Source organism: Belonocnema kinseyi, chromosome 3 (assembly GCF_010883055.1).
Source record: "Belonocnema kinseyi isolate 2016_QV_RU_SX_M_011 chromosome 3, B_treatae_v1, whole genome shotgun sequence".
Lineage (NCBI taxonomy): Eukaryota > Metazoa > Arthropoda > Insecta > Hymenoptera > Cynipidae > Belonocnema > Belonocnema kinseyi.
The window spans coordinates 53581522-53593792 of record NC_046659.1 but is presented as its reverse complement, the minus strand read 5'-3'; the positions used below and the strand labels follow the sequence as shown (position 1 = coordinate 53593792).

The 12271-nt window shown below is 29.1% G+C and overlaps 1 protein-coding gene across 3 annotated transcripts in view; it reads right to left on the bottom strand.

The window, feature by feature from the left end:
* Nucleotides 1–12271, bottom strand: part of LOC117169148 (lethal(2) giant larvae protein homolog 1) — a 45531-nt gene that overhangs the window by 22469 nt on the left and 10791 nt on the right. For all 3 annotated transcript variants that reach the window (XM_033355357.1, XM_033355358.1, XM_033355359.1), the window contains exons 2-3: nucleotides 7066–7163; nucleotides 734–827 (exon numbers count right to left, since the gene is read on the bottom strand). In XM_033355357.1, coding sequence (XP_033211248.1) covers nucleotides 734–827; nucleotides 7066–7163 — 192 coding nt within the window. The remainder of the gene's footprint in view (nucleotides 1–733; nucleotides 828–7065; nucleotides 7164–12271) is intronic.

The window sequence follows — 12271 nt, the reverse complement described above, 5'->3', positions numbered from 1 at the left end:
ATTAATTAACTTTGCAGCACTGTTGCTGGATTCTGGACCGTGTCATATGATACAAATACACAATTCGTGCGAGTAAGAAAGAACAATTATCTCAGCATTGTTATTCGACTGAATGCCGCAGTTGTACATAGCTGTACGCTCAGTTTATTCAAGTTCCTATATCTACGCCTAACTCGAGTTTTATATAAACAAAAAGAAGCAATGGAGCACTTGTTTATAAGGCTATATCTTTAGAACTTTTTTAAGTATACAGGTACATACAGAGAATCCGAGCAGGTATTCCGATACAGAAATAGAAACGTGGGAAATTGAAGTAGGCTGTTCCTTTTTCTTTCTTAACTAAGGGAAACGCCTTCAACGAAAGCTGAAGTCATCCTCAACCTTATCGTTTTCTTGAATAAATTCTCTTAGATCTTATATAATCCGTATTAAAAGAAAAGTTTTGCAGTATTTTTTCAAGATTTTTGTAATTCAATGACTTTTATATTTGTTAAGGTTTAAAGTGTTGAAATCTTAAAAGTTAAATAAATTAAAAATATTAAATCGAATTGGAAGTCAGTAGAAAGTTAAGAGAAATATAATTTTAAAGCATTAAGAATAATCGTAAATTCTATTTAATCTTTTACAATGAAAATTTATATAGTCAGTTAAAGCAATCTACTTATTGTTAGTGTTTTTCTTAGAATTTAAAAACGGTGCCTTCTTAACACAACACATTTTAAGAAATGCATACCTCATTCGGAAGGGCGATGATCTTCGTGACAGCATTTTTCTCTCCGCTCTCGTTTTTGTGGTGTCCATAGAATTCGACACCAGGCCTTCCGAAACTGTTTTACGGTTAAGTTCTAGGTTAAGGAGAATTCAAAAGCAAGATAATGTCTTACTGTTATAAAACAATATTTCAACATATTAAAATGATGAAAAAAGTTCGAGAACCTATACAATTAATCTTAGGGAGAGGAAAAAAAATATATTTCAATTATAATCGTTCCCATCTTCTCCTTGTAGAAAGATTTTAAAGAAAATTTGTCAGAGGATTTAATGGCGTAGGAATTTTTTCTGATATCATTGAAACTTGTATTTTTATCTCTGCAATAAAAAAAGACAAAAATAAACAAAAAGAGAAGCCGCGTGAACGTCAGCGAGAATCAAGGTGGAACGATGAGGTAACATTCTGTGCTTTTAAAACAGCCGATTAAGATGCTGACAGGACAGGATTTTCTTCCTAAGACGGTATTCCCAACCACATATTTTCCTCTTAGTGTTACACAAATTTTCTGCTATAACATGCAATTTAGTGTTTACTCAACTTAATCTTACTAATTTAAAAGGCTATATTCCATTGAAGTCGCTGAATTAGCAAAGTGTATATATTCTTGATGAACAAATTTTTTCTGAGGATCACACAGTAGCAATTAAAATCTCAGAAAAAATTCCCGGTTCCCGATGTTAAACCCATTAATTTTGAAAGTTTCAAGCAATAATTTTAGTATTCAATTGTACATGGTTTTAATTAAAAATATCCAAGCTATTAAGTCTGATTTTTATATTATATATATTCTGAATTATTTGGCAAATAGAAGTTTAAAAGGCTGAAAGGAGTAATAATAAAAATGTTCGTGGATTTATAGGCAGTATTTGACTCATTGGGCTGAAGTGAGATAGAAAAAGTGATGATGGAAAATGGATAAGAGAGAGTTTAATAAAGGATATTGGAAATTTTTAGATAGAAAAAAAGCAGGATAAAGGTAGCAGAGCAAGTAGGAGTCAGTTTCTAGTGGGCCAGAGTTAAAGACTAGATTGTCCTCGGGACCCACTTTTATTTAACATATTAATCTCAGCCTTGGTAGAAGAAATTAAGAGAAAAGGATGGCGAAAGAAGAACACTGGCATAGACGGGCGATAGAGTGGTGATGGCAGCCATTTATGAATGTAGAAAAGACAAAGATAATAAGATTTAGACAAGGAGGGAAAAACAAAAAAGAATGGACTGGAAGATGGAAGGGAGTAAAGTTAGAAGAAGTAAATGAGTTTAAATATTTGAGATATACCTTGCAAACAAATGGACATCAAGGAGCTCACATAAGAGAAATAAAACAGATATGGGGATGGAAGGAAAGCAAAGAACTTGATAGGTTACAAGACAGGTATATAACATGGATCCTAGGGGTGGACTGGAGTAATAGAAGAAAGGAAGTGGAGTCAGTGAAAAAGTGCTAAAGAAGGTTGAAGGAGAAGAATGGAGAAGGAATTAAGGAGATAAGAAAGGAAAGACGGAAATTCTTTAGAAATAGAGATATAGGAAATGGGAATCTAGTAAACTATGAATTAGAGAAAAGAGGCAGGGAAAGGGAATTAATAGAAAGGTGGAAGATGACTGAAGAATCAAAATATAATAAATGGTACAAGATGATAAAAAAGAAATGAGTGCCAACGTATTAAGCAAAGGGATTGGGAGAGAGATAATGAACAAAAACAACATGATTTAGATTGAGAAACATGGTAAGGGAAGGGATGTATTGGGGAGAATGAGATAAGAACGGGAACAGAATGTATAAGAGGCAAAGATTTTAGGGGTGAAAGGATTGGATGAGGAATGGATGAAAGAATTGGAGGGGGTTAGAGGAACGAATGAGAAAGAACGAAACTGTTAATGTGAAAAATGGCAAGGCTGAGATAGAAACGAAGTGAAAGAAAAAGGAAACGGAAGTCGCTTAGAAGCCTATATATTTTTATATAATGGTTATTATTATGGCACAAGTATATTAAGATACGGATGCGCTCTTGCTCGCTCTCTCGTTCTCGTTTACCCATACATCTAAAATTGCGCTATCGCAAAAAATAGAAGAAAGGGTTCACATATAAGAATTTATTTAAATCACTTTAAATGGCAAGGATAAGATAATAGAAAACATGTATAGAAGATAATATTGTAAGACACGGAGGTCACGTAAACGCTGAGGGAACACTTTATGAATAAAGAATAAATGGTTAGATTTCAAATGCTATTCAAATGCTGTTAAATTTCAAATTGTACCATTTTGAACGATTTGAAATAATTAAAGCCGAATAATTTCAATAATTCATAGTTCTTCACATCGTATGATGTATAAATAATTTTTTCTAGAATAAACACCCGTCACATCGTATCATGCATGAATCATTTTTTCTAGAATAAAGAACTGATGAGGACCCCCAACTGGGTCGAAACGTTTGTTTGACTTATGAAAAATCAAGCATTTTCATTTCTGGATCTTAAAGCCAATCAGAACATTAATCGAAAACAATATGATTCAATTTAATATTGTTCAATTTGAAATGCTCTGCAAATTCGTTTTTTACTGAATTTTTTAATCTGAAGTTAAAATCTGAAATTATTATTTCTTTTATGCTAATTTTCAATTAAAAATTACGCAACTTTCAACTTCTTAGTTTTAAAACATTTTAAATTTGAAATAAAAAAAAAAGAAGTTATTTCAAGAAAAGTGAATCAAGTTTGCAGAGTTGAACAAGAAATGAACATTGTAGAAGGGCAGCAAAGTACAAAAAAGCTACCAAGAATCATTATCTGATATAATGATGTATTTCGAATCTTTTTTGTATTGTCTGCTCAGCTCTCAATTGATTTCAATGAAACTTGGCAGCTGACTGACCAACCATTCAAAAATGAGTGTAATCGTTATTTTAGGTTTATGCCTAAGAAACTGTGAGATGAAAAAGGCATAAAAACAACCGTTTTTAATTGTAAAATGATTTGATGAAACAAATCAATCCTTTCTTCGACCGTTGATATTTATTGATTTCAAATCGTAGATTTCAAATTATTTATGTCTTACAGTCCAATCGTAAATCGAAAAAATAATTATGAGTCAAAAAAACATGTTCTTCGAAACTCAGATATTTATTTAATAGAAAAAACTCCTTTCGAAACTTCCTGACGTTTCGGTACACATGCGTACCTTTTTCGAAGGTTCTTAAACCTGAGTTGATGATAGTTTAAAATAGTCAAAAAGATCAATTTTCAGTCAAAAAAAATATTTATATACTAATATTTATTTTTTCGATTTACGATTGGACCGTAAGACATAAATAATTTGAAATCTACGATTTTAAAACCGTTTTTAAACCTGTGGTCGTCTCTAAATCCTCTTAATCTATCAAACAAAAAATAAGCAAAAATAAATTAGGAACAAAAGATGTTGCCATGGAAATTTGTGAAAAATATTTAATTGCTTCCAATGTGTCAGAAATAAACATTCAAATCATACTCTCGATAACACAGGATTCAAAAAGTATTGCTCATACGAGAAGTGCGAAGTAAGAACCGTGAAATCGTGCAGAGTGTCAAACATACTTTTGCATGAAATGTTTTAAACAAACGCACGAGTAAACGAGTTCAAGCACACAAAAAAAATTATAAAAATTAAAAAAATTTTTTTTTTAATATTTAAAAAATTTAAAAAAAAGATGATTCTCGGTGACATGTACCTCCTCGTGGTGGGAATCGGGCAACATCAGTTGGGCTCAACGATGGCAGAACATGTTAAATTATTCAATGAAATTTCTGTTTGAAAGATAACAACAAATAAAATAAAGTTTTCTACGAATAAATAACTAAATTTTTCCTTAGCTTACAGACTCACGAAATAATTTTTGGAATGTAGTGACAGTTATGCATACACTGTCAAACATATTGTTTGTACAATATAATTTAAAAAAATTAATATCAAATTCGTCACCAGCGACCCCGAAAACCTATAAAACGATATATAACAATGTATTTGGATATAGAAAATTGATATTTGCTGATATTAACTTAATTATTTAAATAATTGAAATTTACTATGCATATTTTCGACGTATTTTTTCCGTAGAATACGATTCTGCCAGTAGATTAAAACAATTCTCATTTTTTGCAATAATTTGTTTAAACAAAATGTTTAAACAAATTAATTTTGCAAAAATAATAGCAGATTCGTAATCAGCGACCCAAAAAACCATAGTAACTATATAGATCATGCAGGTTCGGTACAAAAAGTGTGTTTTAATCGCAAGAAATGATTATTTGACAAATTGATCAATTTTTCCATTGTTTTTGCCGTTATTTTGCAAGTTCAGACTATGATAAAAATAAAACCAATGATGCCATTCGAAAGCATAAAATCGAGGACACGATTACACTATTCCATTGTTGAATATTCTTACGAAACGTATCGAAAATGTGAAAAGAATAAAAAACAGGCCTGAAAAATTCGTGTTTTTTTGCATTAATTTGTAAAAATAGTGTAAAAAACATATTTTTATGTAGTTTTGATTGCACCATTAGAAAGACCGACCTCGAAAATAGTAGGATAGGTACTTCTCGAATTTTTTGACAGACATTTTCATAGTGAAATGTTTTAGAGAAATGGGTAGTTGAAAAAAGTGTCCTTGTGACGTTAAAGGGTTAAAGAATAAATTAATTGAATTCATTTCAATCCCTTTTAATAAAAATTAATCAAACAATTTCCTTTATTTTTTTTTTTAAATTTACTACATAAGTACTTTAATTTAAATTAAATTAATTAAGCGTAATTATCTTATTTTTTCAATTGACAAAAAAAAACAAGAAAGCCCACAAAAACATCCGCTATGCAAAAAATCTGCCAAGTATAACTACATAAATTTGTAAAATTAAAGTTGGCCAAGCAAGTTATAAAAAATATCCATGATAAAATATATTGAGAAAACTTTTTTAGAAAATTCCTTATATAAATTAAAATTTTTTTGTCAAGTCGTTATAATGTCTAAAATGTTGTTTTTTTTCATTTATTTTACAAGTTTGTTATAAGGGACCGTCATACTTTTAGGATAAATTACTGAAAACTAATCCAAGAATCTGGAATCAGTTCAAGCCTTAACTGTTTCTAGATACTGATTAAAACCACCCAACTAAAGTAATTTAAACTATCATTTTAGGAATATACGATTTTACTCCACATGTTCTAAATTACCTGGTTTGACGTTACTTTATAAAAAAAGCTTCTAAATATATTTTATTATCGATATCTTTTCCAAAATACTTCGCCAACTAAAATGCATAAAGTTCCGAATTCAATAAATAAATTAAATTAAAAGCTTCTCATTAGGATGAGAATGTAAAAATTATGACTTAACAATTAAAATGTTCAAATTCACGTCTTTGAAAGCAAAAATATTTTAATTAAACACCTTAAAAGATCAACTTTTGTAGAATATAAGGCTTTCAAAACTGAATAATTGAGAAAATACTTCCAACTTGAAGCTTAAAAAAATTTAAAGTGATCAAAATGCACAATTTCAAATAAAAAATGTATAGTAGCAATTTTAAGAATCTTAAAACGAACATCAGATTCTAAATAAAAATCTTGGATTCAATCAACGAGAACAAATGTCATTAAACTCCAATCTAAAAGCTTCTGATTTAGATCAAATTCTCTGCACTGGTTCTGGATTCACTAATGGAGTCGTCCTCCACGCATTTACAGCGAAATTTGATCCGGTCAATCTACTTATGGGCAGTCAGCTTCAGTTTTTCAATCCTAAAATGCCGATGCCCTTGGGATAAAGAATATAAATCAACGCTGCCTCAGACGACTCAACTAATAAAAATGTTTGAAGGCGGATCACGAGTATCTAAACCAAAAAGTACAAAATTAAATTGAAATAAATTTCGAACCAGTCATTTCCCGCCTACGCCGTTTGTATTTACTTTAAATAAAATTACACTCTAGCAGCTTTAGCTAAACGAAAAAAAAAAATAAATAAAACTCGTGGAAATAAATATAAGCATATCGAAATTTGGAAACCTGCATTATTTTTCTTTCATCCGACTTGAATAATAAAGTATGTAACGAGTTGTAAAAGTTTGAGAAGGTCTGATCTAAAATTAATTTATATTACGTGAGTCGAATGTCGTCACCTTGTTTCGTTCGTCTCGAAAATTCGACAATTTATTCCGCCAGTTCTATACCTACGTCATTGCTCGCTCTGGTCAGAAATTCTGATACTTAACTGAGGATAAAAGAAACAGAACGAAAAGGATACACTTTGATGGCTCCGGATGCCGTCCCAATGATCATGAGCCTTAGACTTGGATCCCAGGCGAGGGCAGTTGGTTTGTTGGGGAATCCATGCTCCAGTGTCTGTAAAAAAAAGGATGTGAGTTTATCTAATAAGAAAACCGTAAGACTATTTTAGGACTCAAGATAGAAGGAAGCTTTGCGAGGAGATTTCGATAAATTGAGGCCCAAGGCCAGATGATTTTTTTACCTTGTTCAGGGGGTGCAACATGTGTAATAATTATAATAAATTGTCAATTAAGGTTTAAAATATATTTTATTGCAATTCATAGTAAAAAGACCAACATTTATTAGATATTACTATATTTTTATAGATATATTAATAGATATTATTGATAATATAAAACCGATACTAGAAATGTTCTGTACATTTGAAAACTTGAAACCAAAGATGAACTATTTTTTCTAAAATCTTACTTATAACTATAAATGTATCGTTTGGAATTTTGCTAAACGTGATTTTAGTCAATATTGAGTGATTCTTTTATTAGTAAAACAATTTTGAATTCTGCAGGTAGGTGCCTTCTAGATTCCGAATTTAATAATAATGTTTAATCTTGCGTAGAAAATTTATTCAGCGTTTATAGACTCGAAACAAACCAGATGTCTTCCTAAATATTTTTTTTTTATATTTGGAAAAACAATTTACAAAATATAAACCTTATTGTATCTCAATGCCAAACTCACGTAAATTTATCAAATATATTTAAACAGTATAATCCTATGAATAAATGTATTTCAAACTCAAAAGTTTGGATTGTTTTGAAGAATTAAAATCAATGTTTTAAAGTTGTAGAAATTTGTGCAATGGATCATATTTTCTTGCACACGAAAAATATTTTTTCTATATTTTTACATGAATACAGTATATTTTTCTTCATGTAGAGTAATTTTTGAAGTTTTTTTTTTTTATTATTTTGGGGGAGAGCTTATATAGTATTTTTTTAGAAACCAAACGAAAAATATTTTCCCTTGATAATCACTCCATCAAATTATACGATTTATTGTATTGTGTCTTACTACTTATACGTGAGATCATGAATCAATTTAGTTGTGTTTCATGTGACAATAAGAGGATTATTGAACGTTTTCATAAGTTTTAGTAATATTATTTCCTTTAAAATGGTTAGAATATTTATAAATAGTTACTTTTTTTTGTAAAATTTTAATACTAAACACATGTCTTTAATTTTTTTATCAGTGAGCCACTTAGTCCCACACTGTGGAGTAAAGTCGCTCATACCTCTCAACGGACGATAAATAGTTTGTTTATGAATTAAATTTATATTTTTGCTTTATACTACGATTTTAAATTAGTGTAATATGAATTTGACAGATTCAAGCATAATTAGATATTAAAAATTAAGAACTTTTAACATGAAAAAGTTTAAACTGTTTAAAGTTGGAATAATTTTTTAACATTTATAATTTGAAATTCCTAAGAACATTTTAACTTGAAGATTTACAAATTTTCGTAAGTTTACAAAATCTTACATTTTGAATGTTTAACTTATCTTAAAATGTGGTTAATTTAGAAGTCTCTTATTCTAAATATATTCCATTTAAAATTATAAAATTTTTTGTGCATCATATTTTAAACGACAAGTTGCAAGCTTTTAATTTTTCGAATGTAGAAGCTTTCGAGTTAAAATTTTTAAATTTGTAGCCGATCAATTTTAAATTTTTACATATTTAAAAATGTGTACAGTTTCACATTAAACAGTGAATACAAACTTGAAAATTAAAATGTTAAGACTGAAGCCTTTAACATTTTAGAAAAAATAGTTAGTATTATATAGTATGATACTTATTTCTCATGAAAAAATACTTTATTTTTTGGAAAGGAATTGAGAACAAAGTGCTAAAATTTTAAAGTAACAAAATATCATCGCAAAAAATCGTATATTCAAATTAGAATTGAGTATTTGATAGCAAATGATTTAAAACATTTGAAAATTTTTAGCATTATTTACTTTCCGAGCGTACTAAGGTCTTAAAAACAGAAAACTAACCATTTTTAATATTTTCTCAGTAAGAACAAAACGAGGAAAAAAAATGAGAAGCTTCAGAATTTTTACAACATATCCCGAAATCATAAAAAAAGGTTTATAATATTTCAGGACATACTGAAGTTGGAACATCTTAATGATGTACACAAGTATACTCAATCTCAAAAGTTGTCTATCTTTAAAATGATTGATGAAATCAACAAACAAAGATTTATTATTAATTTCTGTAAATTTTGATGGAGGCTTCTGAGCACGCATCAGAAGAAAAAAAATAATTCAGGTTAAAATGGTTTATTTAACAGTAGTTATTTAAAGTTTTAGTTTTTCTTTCTCTTTAGGGAAAAGTTATCATTTTTATTTAATCCTAATGATCAAAGCCTCATTTTATTCTTGGAAGGATTCTCTAAATTTCTATTTGGGTTAAATTTCATTTTAAAAAATTTATTGAGAAATTAGAAAGTTATTATTGTTATAAAAAATTATAGTTTAAATTTTAATTAACACCATCCAAATAGAATTGTAGAAACTCTTTCAAAAAATAAAGTGAGGCCTTGAACATTAGGATTATATAAAAATTGTAACTTTTCCCTAAAGAGAAAGGAAAAGCTAAACCTTTAAATAACTAATCTTAAACAAACAATTTTAACCTGAATTATTTTTTTCTGAAGTGTGCTTAGAAGCCTTCATCAAGATTTACAGAAGTTAATGATAGATCTTTTTTTGCCGCTTTTATGAATAATTTTAAAGATAGTCAACCTTTGAGATTGATTGTAAGTAGTGAACATCCCTAATACTATATCGATCAGAATTAACAACTGCTAACTCGAAAGTTGAAATATATATTTTTTTAACTCGCTAAATAATAACTTCAATCTGCATAAGAATTTTTGCTCCATTCCCAAGTAATAAAAAACCATGTTTTGGAATGATAAAACGTATAACAAATGATTAGACACAATTGAAACCCGTCATTATTCATAATATATCAGCTTCGATCCAACCCATGACTCAGACTCTAAATATGTATTTGCTCTTTACAAGAATGACAAATAGTATTTTTATCAGACAAAATATCAAAACAAGTAGTACAACTGATTGTTGATCCTGTTGGGCACTGGACAAAGCGTTTTGAGATAGTGAGTTAACAACATTGTATTCCAACTTGCATCTTATTATCATAATGATGATTTGCATTCGCAATCTTATCTCATACGATGACGTGATCACAATCAAGTCGTAGACTTAACGGGACATTACGGTCAACAGACGGACGTCGACATTTAAGTTCAGAGCTGAACAGGCATGGTGGACGGAGCGACTTTTGTTTCCTACATTTCATATAGTTTTTGCCTTCCTAGTTATCACTCGCTTCTGTTCATATCAATATTTTATATCTGTGACTTCAAAAAACAATTTTTACTTTGATTCTCCATACTGAGAAAAAACATCGACCTATTTTTAAAACACACTATTTTTGGGAAAATTCTTTTTAAGGTTTTCTAAGTATTCTGATTGGGAAATAATTTCAAAAGCTTTCTTTTTAAAATAGTAGAATGTAATACGATTATAAGGTTTCCAATTAGAAATAAAACTCCTGAATTTTCAAGAATCAAATTAAAATTTTATTAATTTGACATTGTGTCGTTTATGAAACAGTATCAAAATATTCAATTTTAAGGATTTAAATGTGAAGCGATACAATAATTAAAAATTGAAAGTTTTAAATGTAAACCGCTTCAAGTTCAAAATTGTCAAATACTTAATCAATTAAAATCTGATGTTATTCGCTTATGAACGTTTCCAATATTTTTAAATTGAAACTATTCCTTTTATGGTAGCCTTCAATTTAAAATTGTTCAGTTTTAATAATTGTGATTTAAAATGCTCGATTTTTTAAAGATTCCTTTTTTTTATTTCAACAGTGGAAAAATGTTAAAAAAAGTGACTCCCAGACAGACTTAGTTTGGAATTTATTTTTTCTGGCTATCAAACGAAGATTTTATATTTTTTCCAGAAAAAATAAATCAAATTTATTTATTTCGAGGCTTCTTAGGTCCTGCTAGAGTCGATTTCCGTGAAAGTCGATCCAAGGTTAGTCACTGGGATGAGGACGTTCACAGAATGAGTCAGAATGCAACAATCTCATTCATCGTTATTTAATTGCACAACACGGCTAACTTGAACCAATGTGGACTGAAAAGTGCTTGCCTAACGTAGTTTTTTTCTGAATATATTAGTGAATGCCTCTCAAGTATTTTAAGCCGTAAATGAACTAATGGTTGGATCCTTTTTAAGAAATTTTAGTTTTTAATTTCTTTCGTGTATTTATTCAGTGTATTTTTGTTGAAAACATTGAAAATTTAATGTTTATTGATATAAACCTTTATTTTGGCATTCAAAATAAGCCTCCAAAGATTGAACATTGAAACAATCGTTGAAACAATAACTGAAACAATAATTTAATTACAAAAAATTCTCTACAATATTTAAAAAAATGTCTTAGCTTGAATAGTAGTTTAGTAGGCATGACTTTCGAAAGTGATTTCCTATTAAAAATTGTCCTAAAAAGGAATTTAATTTTAGTTTCCGTGAATTATCTCCTGTCCTATGCATTTTTAATGAACGTTGCACTAATATCATTTTATGCAGACTAAATTTACAAGAGCTCTAAAAAAACAATGTTCTAGCTCTGATAACTTTAAATTGATCGTGTCCTGAAAATCACGCTTTTTACTGAATTTTATTAGATAATAAGTTTTACTCAAATAACTTGACTGTTGCATTCCAGGAGAAAAATTTTATTATATCATTATAAGGATAAAAGTACACGCATTTTTACCAGTAAACTACAAAATATTAAATGTTCTGTCTTTAGCACTTCGCAAAATATCGTCTCGAAAAGCGTATACTTTGACAAGAATTAATAACTTTTAAGGACATTCAACAACATTCAACAACAACAATTAAGGACATTCAATGTTTTGTAGTTTTGCTGGAAAATGTATGATCTTTTATGAATATAATCACTTTTTTCACATGGAATACAACAGACACAAGTTATATCCGAAAAATGCAACGTCTAATAAAACTGAATAAAAAGGGTGATTTTCAGGAAACAATACCTTTTGACTAATCAGCGCTAGAGCATCATTTGTTTAGATC